A 16,268-nucleotide genomic window follows, 5' to 3' on the forward strand; every position below is an offset into this window, starting at 1 on the left:
GATAATGGGTAGTCCAGCCCAAACAGATCCACAACACAGCCCCTGCATCTATGGGAAACTTTGTGGGAGTGGGAGCAGACATTGTGTTGACAAATTGTGAGTTTTCATTCCAGTTGTATGTGGCCACTCAGATAAATCATCCTTCCCAGGTGGGTAGAGTATCTTTCATCTTTAGGACTACTTAGCTCATTTACTGTTCTCTTCCTCATGCTTATTGTGCTCACACAAAAATCCATAATTTCGATTCATCGTTAATAAAATCCCTATATATCAATTACTCTTTATTTGTTTTAATGTGACATGCATTCTACTTTTTGTGTTACTTCTGCAGGTACTGGTGTTTTGTATTTTTAATTAGGATAGTATTTTGAATGTATGGTCTTTTTATGTCTTCAATGTATTCCATTAGTTACATGGTAAGTAATATTCAGATCCCAAATTATCAAAATCTGGCTTGTGAGAGCTCTCTGGAAGAAAGAATGGAGAATGGTGAAAGCTACATGTGTTAGTCTGGAATTGCAAAGATCCAATCATTTCATTGTTTAAGCCACTGAGTGCCTGTTCTCTACCACGTACCTGACAAATGCCGTTTTCCTGCTTCCATCTTTCAAAACACTCCGCATTAGAGTTCCATTGCATTGGGCTAGATTAAGTGTTCCTATAATTCATTCTTAGAACACTCTGCCTCTTTCACGTGAAGTACTCATTTCAGTTAACAGTTTGTAAAAATTTTTCTTACATAGTGTCTCCACTGTTAGGCCAGACTGCACAGCGCAAACACCATCGTGATGGCACTCAGTGGGCTCACACGAAGGAACGATTGTACCTTACACATTTACCTGATTGGTCCAGGTGGAGGTAGCATTCTTCCCAGTTGGTCAATGCTAGAGCTGCTTGTGACAAGCCAGGACTGTAGGATCTACTGTCATTGACTGAGTGTGTCCCTCAGTGAATCTAGGGTGGGATTTGAAAGTTCAGCACCAAATGACACTTTATTGAACACATACATGCCTTCTCTTATTTTCTCAGATAGCTATTTTTCTTCTGTCACCAAGGGCTGTGCGTAGACTTCTAATACTCAGAGTCTAATACGTTTTATTGTAAAATTCTTTTCTTCTGGTGTATTTAAGGCTACAAAGGATTCCCCCTACTCTAAACTTCTTAACACACACACACACACACACACACACACACACACACACACACACAGACACACACACACACGTGCACACATGCACATGCACGTACCCACACTCACACTATAGTTATATAGACTAAAATGAAGTAAACATTTGGTCAGTAATTCTTCTTTTGGATTACAGTTGCTAGTTTTAGAGTAGTCAAGTTTCACTCATAATGAAGAAAATGATTTAAAGTGAATTTTATAAGATTTATGAAAATGTCACAGTGAAACCTGTTATTTTTATAATTAAAATGTGCTAATAAAGACAGAAAAAAATTATCAATTTACAAGATTGTTTCATAAGCATTAGAAGAACTCTCATGACTCAGAGGCATAGCTGATTTGCATAAGGAAAGATTTTATTGTATTACACATCCACCATCAAATGTTTAGAGACGTGATGTCAAGGGAGAACCTTATTTGCTTAGCCCCAACTCTGAGATTGGCTCCGCTTTTGGGTGGTTTCTGCATCTCTCTATGGCTCAATGTCCCAATTTGAAATACGAGAATTAATTAGAGAAACTGACAATATTACTGTAAGAATGAAGTCATACACACTTTGTGAAATATCTGACTCCTGATTCACAGTGCTAGGAGGAAGTAAAGGTTGTCTAGGATTATCATCTGAGAATGTGTCATCAGTTGCCAAGGAATTGGGGACTGTTACAGTATTGATTTCCTCTCTTTCATCTCTTCCACAAGTAGTATTTTTAAAAAGCAATATTGTAATTTAGGAGGTAACTTCCTTATTTCCCTTGGCTATCAGCTCTATATAAGAACTTCCTTTCTTAAGGAATTCTCATTCCTTCCTCAATCTCCACTTGCTAAAGCTGCATTTCCCTCCGTTCTTTTTCAGTGGATTGCTTGATCCTTTTTTGCCAATGGACAACTTAGCATTTGAAATGCAAGAAGATGGAGCACAGAAAGCTCCACCTGTGGGGAAGATCAGTCCTTTCTCCAACGTGGTAAGATTTGTATGCTGGGGTTCTGTGGCCTGACTTGTGCAGAGCTCAGGAGTGAGTCCCTGTTTAGGCCAGAGCTCTCAATGACACCCTCCTCTCATTGCTACTGCTTCTGGTTCTTTAATGGCCAAATTGTTGCTCACAGTAACTGCCTTGCACAGGCAATATTTTTATATATTCTGATCAGTTAACTTGAAACAAGTCAAAAGGGAATTATTTTTAAAATTCTTTTTGCTTGGTGGATTTTTCATTGTGTTTACACTCACTGTTCCTTTTCTCTACCAATCTGAGCAGGCAGGATATAAACCTGTTCTATTTTCTATGTATAGAGACCTAGACAAACTCCAGGTTGCATATGTACAAAGTGTATAGGAATAGCATTTTAAAATTAATAGAATAACAAATACTATTTGGGAAAGTTTTGTTTAAATGATGGTGTGCATGTGTTATGTAAGACAGAACTATCTTATACTAGGTAAGTATAGGAATATATTTCTTAATGTGGATGTGGTTTTAAAAATGTGAAAAAGCACTAAAAATGTTTCATGTTCTGACCCTTTCCTGATTCCACATCGATAGATAAGACATAAGCTTCAGAGCATACTGATGGGAGTTAACAGGGAAAAAAGATCCAGAAAGAAGACAATGCTATTCTGTCACAAGTGGACAATAATGGCTTCAATTTTTTTCCAAGGCAAAGAAGAGGCAGTGGTCCCTGCTGAGCATCTTTCTGCTGTGCTTGCTGGCTTGCTTCATGACCACAGCAGTAGGAGTCCTTATTCTCTCCCTGGTTTACGTGAACTCCAAGCCTCACTTTGAACTGGACGCCTCGTCTCCCCAACCACAAAAGGGTGTTGATCCAAAATTCCAGTTTCTTAATCATTTACCCAAATCCAAGGTACGGATAAATGCATATTATACAACCATTTTCTAAATGATGGTTTTAAGACTACGTTTACACTTCATGTTATTAAACTGTTCACCATGGGAAGGGCCAGTGAGGAGGAGGTGCGGAGTCGAGGAGCGGGAAGTTGGGTTGATGTTGGCCTCAGGCAGAAACTCTATGCTCTAACTAGAGGAGTGCCCAGTTGTAATGTAAATCTCTCCACTTTCTTGTCAAGGTAGGGTGTGTGTGTGTGTGTGTGTGTGTGTGTGTGTGTGTGTGTGAGAGAGAGAGAGAGAGAGAGAGAGAGAGAGAGAGAGAGAGAGAGAGAGAGAGAGAGAGAGAGAGGAGGGGGGCGGGGGATCGAGAGACAGAGACAGAGAGAGACAGAGACACAGAGAGAGAGAGACAGAGACACAGAGACACAGAGACACACACAGAGACAGAGACACAGAGACACACACTCACAGAGACAGAGACACAGAGACACAGAGAGAGACAGGCAGACGAGCGCGCGCGTCACACACACACACACACACACACACACACGGAGACGGAGAGGGAGAGGATTAGGCTGATGACACGGCATATTGCAGTATCATAATTCTTAGACTCTCATAGGAGTGCTGTTCCTTTGGGGAACCCCTAAAATTATTCCACCCTGCTTTTCCATTTTGCCTTCTCCTTATTCGCTGGATACTAGTGGGCTCAGGTTCTTTATGGACGGAAACATGGTGGACGGGCTCGATGCTGATGATTCCTTGCTTGTGATTTTTTTTTTTAGGTATTTGAGTTCCCTGGTGGTGCAATCCAGTGGGCAAGGTACAGGAACAACATCAAAGACTATCTCAGTGATGAAGAAGAGGCGTTTGGCACCAGCTTGAACAGTCTAAGATCCCAGATGACTCTGGGGACCCTGAGAATAAAAAGCAAGGGTCTCCGGGCTCCTCACTGGCACTTCAATGCCAACGAACACGGCTATCTCGTGCAGGTAGAAGCAGGCTGCCCTCTTCCTGCTCTTTAGCGTCAACACCATATAGCCTATGAGTGTTATTTTAGTTGTCACAAAGTCCCCTAACTGAACCGCAGACAAGCATTCCGGCTTTCAGTTAGAATAGCTATGTTAGTGAATTTGCCATTACTTTGAACATCTTTTTTTCCCCCAGTATATTATTTTTTAAAAAAGAAAAAGATTATTGCTAAAGTCATCGTTGAATTTTTCTATAAATTTGGAGACCCCTCAAGATTTTCTTCATTATTTTAAGTTAATAATTTTATATGACTATTTTTCAAGTATATATTCTTATTTAGTACCGTTTACATATTTATATTTTTTAATTCACAAGGGATGAAAGTATTGAATGACTGCCTGAATATGCAACACACACTAACTTCTCAAAATTAATGTTAGCTGTAAACATGATACAATGATTTTAATGATACAAATTTTAATTTCTATATTATACTATATATATAAACAACACATTTGGCTAAAGCTAATAAAATAACATAAAATCACTGTTTAGTTTTCTGGGCCAAAGCTAAATTAGTAACTCTGATCTAAAGATCAAAGTATTGGTGGCTTCTCTCAGGAAAATGCAGCATTTGGAATAACAAGCCAGTATGCTGAGGTTTGGCATGATTCCAAGATTAGGCCATTGAATGAACTTATGTTGTTTAGACTTTCCAGAAGGGTCTCAGCTCAAGTGAAATAGATAAAATTGAGGTGAAATGGCTGTAGTTACATGATTAGACTATTCAGTTCCAAAAGGTACTTAACAGTCACCTCTTGTCTTCCAGACAAGGGGAAGCAATAGTGACTTAAGTCCTTCCAGAACTTTCATGGTTTTGTCTGGTCCTGTTATCTGGTTAGCAGATGGACAGCCAATTGTGTTTTCTGTTGTTAAGACTCCCTCTTGTCAATCCATTTGGCTTTACTAGAGGGGAGATGTCTTTGTTGTGGTTACTATTGCTGTGATAAAACACCATGACTGAAAGCAAGTTGGGGAGGAAAGGTTTGTTTGTTTTGTTTTGTTTTTTGATTTTGGCTTACACTTTCACATCATAGTCCATCATTGAAGGAGGTCAGGACAGGAACTTAAACAGGGCAGGGACCTGGAAGCAGAAGCTGATGCAGAGGCCATGGAAGATGCTGCTTACTGACTTGCTCCACCTGGCTTGCTCAGCCTGCTTTCTTGTAGAGCACGGGGCCACCAGCCCAGGGATGGCCCCACCCACAATGGGCTGGGATACCCCCATCAATCACTGATTAAGAAAATGCCTTACAGCATGATCTTATGGAGGCGTTTTCTCAACTGAGGTTCCCTTCTTTCAGATGACTCTAGCTTCTGTCAAGTTGACACAAAACTAGCCAGCACAGGAAATTAGATGTTCATCTATGAAACCAAGCATTTATTATTATTTTTATGTAGATCTTGGTGAAATAGAGGGACTTTTCTAAAAATATACCTTAGTGTGGGCTGGATTGAATAAAATCTAGGTTTTTTACTTATGTTTTTCGACATATATAAAATACATAAGAGAAAACTTTCCAAAAGATCAATTTTTCTACTGAAACTGTAGCAGAGCAGTTGGAGAAAGAAAAGTCAGCTGAGAAGACTTTCTGGAAGAGGTCCCTCAACCAGACTCCACTAAGAAAGTGGTCTTCAGCTTCAGTAGATTGCAGGCCCTGGGATTTACTTGGCCTGAGGAGGCTATTTCAGAAGTCCATGGGTAATCTGCAATTTGATTTCTGAGCATGGACTATATTGCCTTGGGAGCTCTCTATATCCTGGAAGAATTGTGAGATTTGTGACTCCTATAACTAGGGCGAAGAACTAACAAAGAAGATATGAAGGAAATACTGTTACACAGGTCTGTCTGTGGGGATTGTGTTTGCCTGCCTCTGAGAAACTCGGTGAAGGCTTCACCACCATCTCTGAGGGGGACCTGGTAGATGTGGAGGCTGCAGAGCCTGGCCCAGTAGCGAGCATCCTATTGACCACTGTGCTTCCTCTATCTTTAGTGGCTGGTGCCTTGATAGAGCAGATGGATATTTCTCTTGCAGCCTGTGTGTGGGCGACGACAGAACTCTTTAGAGAAGTGGCTCTCAATCTGTGGGTTTCATAATATAGCATCACATATCAGGTATCGCCCATATCAGATATTTACATTATGATTCATAACTGTAGTAAAATTACAGTTATAGAGTGCCAGTGAAATAATTTTACCGTTGGAGGTTACCACAACAGGAGGAACTGTATTTAAAGAGTCACAGCAGCAGGAAGGCTAAGAACCACTGATTTAGACTAGGCTTATCTTTTTCTTCTTTCTTCAACAGCCATTTGGATCCAAGATACATATTGCCTGCCCAGATAGAACAGAGACTTCTTTTTTTTTATTGATCTTTTATTTGTTTCACTGTGTGGCCATAAATGTCTGGGAAAATATAAATAATGGTAATAATATAAATGAATATTGGAGAACTGGAGAACAGAGGAGAAAATGAAAGAAAGCATTCTATGTCCTCAGGGTATTATGTTAGTTGTCACAAAACAAACTTAACTAAATGGTACGCAAATGTCCAGGATTTAATGAGATTCAGCTACAGTGCTTAATGGTACCTTCACACATTAGCTCATTTTCATTTTGTATTAGAAGACTTCAACTATGATGTAGTGTGGACAAAGAAACGTAGGCTTTGGACTTGCTTGTCTTGTCTAAATCCTGTATTTGTCACTGACTTAAGTAACACTGACTTAAGTTACTTAAGTAACTTGAGGAAAATGTATATTCTCAACCGAGCTTAGTTTCCTCACCTACATAAGGATAATATCAGTAATATTTTTTCATAGCGTTAATATAAGAATTAATTAAATTTAATCAAGTAAAGTGCTTAAATTATCTCCCCACACAAGGTGCACATACAAACATACATGCCTGTGCAGTGACCTGTGAGTAGCCCAGATCCTTCACATACTGCTTTAGTCTTCTAAAACACGTTCTAGACATGTTTAAACTGTTCTGAAACATGGAATCTTAGTGGGAGTCATATTCCCCTCAAGAAGGAAAAATGACATTCCCACGTGCATACTCCCTTCCCTCAAACACACACACACACACACACACACACACACACACACACACACACACACAAAAATATATAATAGCTATATAATAGCTATTGTATTAAAATTTTATAAGGTAATGAACGAAAAGTGTCTGAAAACTATGTTTACAAAAAAGGTGACAAAAACATATTGAAAAACATTGGTCTAAGTGAAACTAATGTTCTTTGTGTCTTAGGGGTCAGCGTGGATTGGTGTGGTTGATGACGGTGGTGAGGTCGCTATCACATACAATGTCACAGCTGGCCAGGTGATCTTCTTTCCTGAAAATACGCTCCACTGGATAAAGAATGTGGGCCATGAAGACTGCTTCTTCCTGCTCTTCTTTTCTACACACGATGAGCTACAGACTCTAGATATGGATGATGTGTTTTTTTCTACACCTGAAGACATAGCTGCCAGGTCACTTAAGGTATGTAGTATTTGTAAGATCATGAAGATACGTACTACACAGGCACAGAGAGCTGATGAATATCAGTGTTTCCGAGTTCCAGCAATTGTCATAGATCCACAAGTTGACTCACAGTGATAGTAATGAATGAGTAACACAAAAGTCTATCTTGTATTCCTATTAATGACCAAAGTTTAACTTTTATGTCTTTGGTTTCCCTTTATGAAGATCCTTCATATGAAATTTAAATGTATTTGTAGAAATGTTATGATATAATTAATGGAAATTTACTGCCACTTATAGCCCTGAAGAGTCAAAAGATCTCTCATTCTTTCTATGGGGAAAAGTCTGCTACATGTAATGACACTTTAATTATTGACACTTTAAAACAAATACTTAAAAACTTTAATTATTAATCGGGCTAAATATATCTCTTTCTTCAAACATGCATCCTTCAAGGGAAAACTCTTTACTTCTAACCTTTGAAAGCACATAGTATGTTATTATTATTCCCTGCATCACCCTGCTGTATGGCTGCATAACTTTTGCTTCTGGAAATTAGTGCTACAGTCACCAGTACTAATTCCAGAAGCAAACAGAGGATGGGGGGGGGGGGCGGTCAATCTTCCTCCCATCTTGGCAGAAGTAGTTATGAATGGTCGTGATATACGTCCTGACAGCCTTGTGTGGGGATCACTCCAGACACTTACTTAGATCATCACAGGAGAATAAGCATATCATTGGTTACAAAAGATCGGGCATAGATGCTCACAGAGCTAAGAGGGGAGACCTGGTGATGGCCTGGGACCAGCAACTGGAGAAGGCTCAGTGACAGCATAGGAATCTACATAGTAAAGGTGTGAGACTGCCTTTCAGTGGAGCCCAGGATCCTGCTGCTCTAGAGAGGTAGAAGAAATGAGTCCTTAGGGAGAATATTGGTAAGCATGGGAAGCAATGAACGCTTTTGCAGGAACTTATATTAACCACCCCAAACCAACAATTTAAAACTAAAAATACATGGAGAACTTTCATAAATATCACCCATTGTTCGGCCTAGGTCAATGAACACCCATTGGTGCTAATGCTATGGTATTCTCTGCCCACTTACTTTTCAGTCACTAAAATTTGTGACTGTGAGTATTTCACAGTCATACATGTGATTTGTGATTGTGTTTCAGCCTGAAGGTGGAATTAACTTTATTAGAAAATTCCAGAAGCAAACAGAAGATCAGGGGATCAACCTTCCTCCCAACCTGGCAGAACTAGTTATGAATGCTACTTATACACAGTCTCCTGACAGCCTTGTGTGGAGATACTTTTTTGACCTTAAAGGTATGGCATATTTTATGAAGGTTTTTAGTCAAGCTTTGTACATATGATTATATATTTTTAGCTTAGAATGTATTACCAAGAGAAATTTGAAAACAAAACAAAAATACCATAGTTCTCAGTGGAGTAGGAACTGTGGGGTAAAACCTCCAGTCACAAGTGGATGTGACAAAGGCTCTCAAAGAGGGATGAGTATGTGAGAGAGCTGGGAATGCTGCAAGGCCAGGGGCCTACAGCAGAGGGCATTCCCAAACATGTAGGATTTAGAAGCCATACTAAGTAGTTTGTACTGTATCAAAGAGGAAGAAAAGAGTGAGTGAGGCTTTGAAATAAGAGCCACAATGTGAATTTTGCTTTTGGAAGTGCGTACCTAAGTCGCCGACTTGTAGGGAGTAGGGCGGATGGTTGGAAATGAGTAGAGGGGCTGTCACAATTCCTTAAATAGAGGACGGTAGAGACCTCCACTGTTGTTGCTGTGAGAAGCAAATAGTTGTCAAGTGAAGAATTTAAAGGGACAAGGTAGAAAGGACTTGAGAGTTGACTGACTTGAAGGGTGAGGGAGTTTAGTTTGGGGAAACTACCAAGTTGTCCACAAGGTTCCTTAAATTGAATGAAGATTACTAGGATTCTCTGTGCCTCGTGATGGTCCATATAGCTTGGGGACAACAATTCATACGATGTGAATTTTCTGTAAGCAGGAGAGTTTTGAGTTTTACTGGGTGTCTATTGAAGCTTAGTTTTGAAGCGCTTGTTATAATATGTTAAACTTCATCTGATCCAGGTTCAAAGGAATTTAAGTTTCCAGGGGGAGTCATCCAGCGAGCACAGTACTGGAAGAATGGAAATGAACTAAGCGACAATGAAAAAGTTTTCAATGAATTTCTACATCAGGTAGCTGAGGAAAAAAACTTTTATTTGTTATTGTTAAACAACATTGAAAGTTTTATCATTTATGCTAATTTATTTCCTTTTCCTTTTTAATGTTTTGAATAAAAAAATTATATTGGTTTCTCCTTTTCCTTTTCTTCCTCCAACACTTCCTATGCATACTTACCTTGTTCTCTCTCAAATTCATGACCTCTGTTTTTTAATTACTGTCATACAAACATTTTGTGTGTATATATATATATATATATATATATATATACACACACACATATATACATAATATATACACAATATATATATACATTTATATATATAAAACTAGAACTTGCAACCTGCTCAGGTTTACTTATCTTATATGTATATAATTTCAGGGTTGACCACTTGCTCTTAGATAGCCAATTTGGTAGCTCTTCCCTGAGGAAGACTATTTCTCCAGCTCTCAGCATATCTTATTTGCATCTTGTTCTTTGCTAAGGGTTGAGACTCCATGAGACTTCCTCCTTCCTTGTTAGCGTGTGCTGTCCTCATCCAGGTTTTGTTCGGTCAGCCATGTTGGGAAGACTTCACCGGTATAGCTCCCTTGACATTTCTAGAAGAGGAAGCCTCACAGCAAATGACTTGTTCTCTTTGACTCTTACAATCTTTACAGAGGAAAAATATTTTGATGCATATCCAGCTGAAATACAATATTTAGATCTGACTCGTGGGTCTTCATACTGGAAGGAGAAGTAAACCCTTAGCTAAGCCAGCATGAGTTGCTTCCATTCATTCAAGTTCACCCCACTCATGAGAGTTGCTTATCGAGGTTCCTCGGGGCCTTGGGATTTCCCTGACACAGGCAGTCACATCAATGAAGGGAGCGGAGAGCTGTGAGAGCCCCAGTTTAAAAATATAGTTATGTAACATAGTTGTGCTTTCCGATTCTCTGTGTTTACGTTCTCGTCCTGCCACATCTTTGCTGTGTGACTCTAGGCATCTGACTTAGATGTTTTACTCATCACTTATGAAGTAGAGGGAATGATGCAACTTTGCAAGATTGTTGTAGGGAGTAAGAAATATAATATCTATAAAGAACATGGAGGGTATTTGAAGAGATGCCTAAGTATTAGATATTTTCTGTATTGTGAAATGTTGAGTTGCTGAGCAGTGTGTTAGCTAAATAATGGTCTTTTCTCCTTTTCTTTTGAAAGCATCAAAATGTTATCGCTTTGAATACACTCAGGATTTATAATAATGGATTAAGACAGCCACATTTTCATCTCAATGCAAATGAAATGGGATATGTAGTGAGCGGATGTGGAAAGGTAATCCCTCAACAAACATTTCTTTAAAACTCCCTTTGAAGTAGAAAGGAGCAAACAGGAGGCATTTCTCATGTTGACCTAGTCAACAGAAACAAAAGGAACTGTCCTAATGGCGTGGTGGACGTTGTTTCTGCAGAGGGTCCTATGCAGATCTCTTTAGATGCTTTTCATGCTTGAGGAGACAGAAAGATTCTAGAGGTTCTGTATTTCTGACGTGTGAAAAAGTATTTATGAAGGGATAAGGCTTCATCTCTTATCACAGAGGCCTGAAGGACAAACTAAGATTTTTAGTTTTGCACCCTCAGCTAATGCCAAGTGCTCTGCTCGGAGAAATGGAAATAACCTTGTCTTATGCCATAAGGTGGATGAGAGAAGCCAGCAAGGCTTGGAGCATCAGCATGATGGCCATACACCCTAGCTGCGTGATGGTCATATACTCCAGCTGTTCGATGGTCATATACCCAGATGTATGATGGTCATATACCCAGATGTATGATGGTCATATACCCAGTTGCATCATGGCCATATACCCAGCTGCATGATGGCCATATACCGTGGCTTATCTGAGATACTCCGTAGTATACTTGTTATATGGCTGAAACTATTGACAACCTCCTTTCTCCTCAGAGAGAATTTGTCTTGGACAATCACTTATGTGATCAAATTGTCACACACACCAGTGATCTGACAGATTTTCATGAATTCCAGAGATAGAAAGCGACAGATAGAATGTGAAAGGACACAATGGGGTGAGGAGAATGATAGGGGGAAAGAGGGAGGGGGAGGGAAGCCAATAAAAATAAAAACTGAAAGTGCCACAATAACTTTGTAGTTTTAAAAAAAGGTTTTGATGGTCTGTATTTCTCTCAGTTTTGGAGGAAAGAACAAAAAGCATATGGAATACACTCATACCAAAAGTCTTGTATAAAGCACTGAAAGTTTCAGTAAATTAAGAAAGGATGAGGCAGTCCTCCGTGAATTGCATTTCAATCATCCGGCTGGTTTTTGTGTGGTAGAGTGCTTTTGTGTGTACATATAGTCACTATCTCTTCTCTTAGCAAGATGTCAGATGTTATGATGAAAGATGGCGTACATGAAGGCAAGGAGAGGGAGAACACTGAACATAAATCCTCTCTGCTATATATGCTGCATAATTTGTGACCTTAATTAGAACACAGTGGCTGATGCCTTTTATTCATGACCTTAAGTGTATTATATTCACTAACACACTTTGAAGGATATTTATGTAAGTTTTGTTTTTTACTTCTCTGGGGCTCTGTTATATTAGGAAGCATTTATGTAGCCACAAGCTATGATATGTGTCCGTCTTCACAATTAATCCTTATCCCTAATGAGTTTGTGACTGTGCGTTCTAAAGCATCATTTGCCCTCAGGTGGGCATCACTGACACGCAGCGAACCACAGAGTTTAATGTCCACATTGGAGACGTGGTGTTTTTTCCTATTGGAACCCAGCATTACATCAAGAACACATGTGATGAGGATTTGCTTTTGGTTATTGCCTTCAGCAGTGGAGATCAGGTAAGACTGAGCTAGTCAGCCGCAATCTGCTAAGCCATCTACGTAGACAAAGGAGGCAGTAATAAATATGTGCTCAGTGACGGGGTGGATGGGTAAGCTAGGTGAGGAAACTGTATGAAGAGATGGAGAATAAAGCATTTTTTTTTTGGTTTTACTAAATTGCTTCTTAGTTCTCTGAACTTTGATCCAAATGATTAGTATGTAGAGATCCTCAAAATCACTTCAATTACAGTCCAGCAGGCGTTAGAAGGTGTGATCACCATGTGTTGGCAGGCAGGTGTACTCCGAGGTGCTGTGCTGACGACACTGCTTCTGTTTCACATCACCAGATACAAACTCTTGACATGGACGATTACATCCAGGCCACCTCAGACCAGATTTTGGCTCAGCTTTTCTTCAGGAAGCAAAGTGAGTTTAAGAAGATTCCCAGATTCCCAGAGGACCAAGCCATCAACCTGCCTTAAATCACTAATGAGTTCATAGCTCCTGTTCTTTACCGGTTATTTTTAAAAGAAAGGCCATTAGCTAAGAAACTGGTGTTTGTTGCAAAAGGAAGCAGAACAACGCGGGACGAATCAGCCCCCGGATTACCAATGTGTGCATCTGAGTATGAAATGTCTTACCAATGGGACAGTTCAGATTCGGGTATCTGATAAATTGGCATTTTAAAATGCATTTTAATGTCTTGTTACTGCAAATGTGTTGTGTAAGCGGTTATGTTTTATACATATAGGAAATACTTAACTATGCAAGTACTATCACCCATCACTGTGGGGGCCAGAAAAGAGACTGGTTTATATATGCATATTTTGAGGCACTGTAATCCACATTCATTAGAGCATGTCTGAGCAGTGTGGTACCAGGCCTTAAACCAGAGATTTGAGCTGGGCATGGTGGCACACACCTTTAATTCCAGCACTCAGGGAAGCAGAGGCAGGCAGATCTCTGTGAGTTTATAGACCGAGTTCAACTCGGTCTATAAAATGAGCTGCAGGACAGCTAGGGCAGTTATACAGAGAAACCCTGTCTTGGAAAAAAAAACAAACCAAAACCAAAACCCCAAAACCAAAAACAAACAAACAAAAAACTGGGGAGTCAATCCTTTTTGGTATGAGATAGTTTTGATAATGTCAGCATTTTCAAAAATTCAATCATGAGCGAGAGAGATGGCTCAGAGGTTAAGAGCACTGGCTGTTCTTCCAAAGGTCCTGAGTTCAATACCCCACAACCACATGGTGGCTCATCACATCTGTAATGAGATGTGGTGCTCTCTTCTGGCCTGCTGGCTCACATTCAGGCAGAATACTGTATAGATAATAAATGAATAAAATAATTAAAAATCAATCGTACCAGTGATCGTGTGCTTATTTTATATTACCATACAAGATATTTAATGACAAAACAGTTATGGTCTAAATGCCATCTTGGAATATACTTGGATTTTGTTGATAACCTCACCTTCTGTTTACATTTGAGAAGTTTTCCCTTTGTCTGAGAAATGTTAGTCTGATACTTGTGTTGGCTGTGTATAAAGAGTCATGGACATCCTATCATCTTTCTGAAGCTGGTTGGGGCTGGTGTCCTCTTCAGTTACTTAAATAAAAATATTTTGTTTACAAATATAAACTGCATCTTATCTGTATTCTCCTTTTTTAGAACATATTTTTATTATTTTTTCTTTTTTACATATACATTTATATCATTACACATATATACAATAAAATACATATAGCAAGAAGAACCGCAAAACAATCAGGAATTATATAAATGTTACAGTCATAGTGTTTTGGCTATTTGCATTTGGCAATCTTGAAGAAAACATCTTTTGTACTTTACTTTTGTTTGTAATTTGTTTCACAAGCATTTGGCACACTGACAGAATGTTAGTCACCACCATCAGTGAGCTACCTCACTGAGCTACCCCATATAAAATTCTTTTTTTTCCATAAAAAATTCTTGAGGGGACAGAGCTAGTTATAATACCCTCTTTTAGTTATTACCTTCATACCTGATGCAATTAAAAAAAAAGGCTCAGACTGATGATGATGATGATGATGATGATGATTCTATAAAAAATCTGTCCCTTTTCTCTCTCTTTTATCTTTGTCTCTGTTTACCCCACACTCTCTCTCCATTTGAATGGCTATCTCTATTGATTACTAGTGCAGGAGAATATAGCGAGGACTTTTAACAAGGGTAGGTGGCCACCTACAGAAGAACTTCAGGAACATGATGACAGCTGGTGTCTGCTCTTGGCTGTTGGTGAGTTCATTCATCCATATAAGCTAACCACTCTTAGGTGTTAGTGAGACAAATTTAATTAAATGATCTATCTCTGCCTCATGGGGTGCATAATCTACTGAGATAGGTATAGAAGCAGATAGTCTGAGTGATATGGCAGCTACTCACTGAGAAAAGTGATAAATGTGTGCACATAAGACATAAATGAATATGCACATTTATGCATAAGTGAAACACCAAACTCAGCTCTGGGGAGCCAATGGGTGTCAAGGATGGAGGGCGCCGAGTTTTCCCAGAGCAGATCTGAGTGAAGATGAACAGTTGGCCACACTAAGAGGAAGATGGAATCTATGAGCAGGAAAGCTCTTCTAGACTGAAGGAGCCGGTGGTGCCAAACATGGAAGTGTGGGAAAGCAGTTCACTATGGGTGCAGGTGAGGGCCAATGACTCCAAGAGCCGAGATAAGAGTAGGGAGGGTCCAGATAGTAAAGATGCCAGTATCCTTTAGATACTGTGTTACTATGCTTTTCCTTATTGCCTTTTCCTGCCTGAGATCAGCGTTTGGCAGCGATGAGCGGCTTAGTGGTGTTTGGGAGGGGAGATAACGTTGAAAGGACCCAGGAACAGCACAAAGGGAATGGTGTGCCTGATGGAAGAGGATGCCCAAATAGGTGCATTGATTTAGCCATCAGTAGTGACTAAATTGCCCCATGAGGCTGTTTCTCTCAGATAAACATCTTTAAATGGTTACAGTGGCTCTCCTCATTGGCAAAGCCTCAGGGCAAAAAAAACAATGTGTGTATATAGCTTTTATCTGAACATTTTACTTCTGAATTTCAAAAAATTATATACTTACCATAGCTTGTGTATAACCCTTTTTGTACTAGGAAGGGCTGTATCATATTACCGTGTGGTCATTAAATAACAGTCTTTGTCTATCTTCATCATTTTGTCTTTTTAATTTTGAATAGAATCTATTTTATGGTTTTTATGTGAAGTATTACTGTCTTTTCTTTAGGTATCTCTAAAATATGTTTTATTATCTTCTAAGGAATATATGCCATGTTGTTGAAACATAGGTTTTCCTGATAATAGTATACTTGATGTTTGCCTTAGGAATCTACTCAGCTGTCAGTTTTTAAAAGAAAACTCCTAAAATACAAATCATCTAATGAAAAAAATCCATTGGCATATGTCTTACTTAGGGTTGTTTTGTTTTTGTTTTGGGGCTGGCTTACAGTTCAGAGGTTTAGTCCATTATCATCATGGTGGGAAGCATGGCAGCATGCAGGCAGACATCGCGGTGGAGAAGGAGCAGGGAGTTCTAGATCCTCGTCTGCAGGCAACAGGAAGTGAATTGAGACACACTTTCTCCAAGAAGGCTTTACCTGTTCCATCAAAACTATACTTCCTCACAGT

General features: G+C 39.4%; 1 protein-coding gene across 1 annotated transcript; it reads left to right on the forward strand.

The window, feature by feature from the left end:
• Positions 1–27: 27 nt before the first annotated feature.
• On the forward strand, positions 28–14,217 carry LOC311596327 (uncharacterized protein). Its single transcript, XM_084779585.1, has 10 exons — positions 28–149; positions 2,040–2,148; positions 2,840–3,043; positions 3,813–4,019; positions 7,334–7,567; positions 8,725–8,878; positions 9,657–9,766; positions 10,954–11,067; positions 12,462–12,608; positions 12,938–14,217. The coding sequence occupies exons 2-10, from the start codon at positions 2,065–2,067 to the stop codon at positions 13,070–13,072; spliced, it is 1,389 nt and encodes a 462-aa protein (XP_084635711.1). The 5' UTR covers positions 28–149; positions 2,040–2,064; the 3' UTR covers positions 13,073–14,217.
• Positions 14,218–16,268: the final 2,051 nt, after the last annotated feature.

The sequence above is a fragment of the Acomys minous genome (assembly GCF_964271855.1).
Source record: "Acomys minous genome assembly, chromosome: 4".
Classification (NCBI taxonomy): domain Eukaryota; kingdom Metazoa; phylum Chordata; class Mammalia; order Rodentia; family Muridae; genus Acomys; species Acomys minous.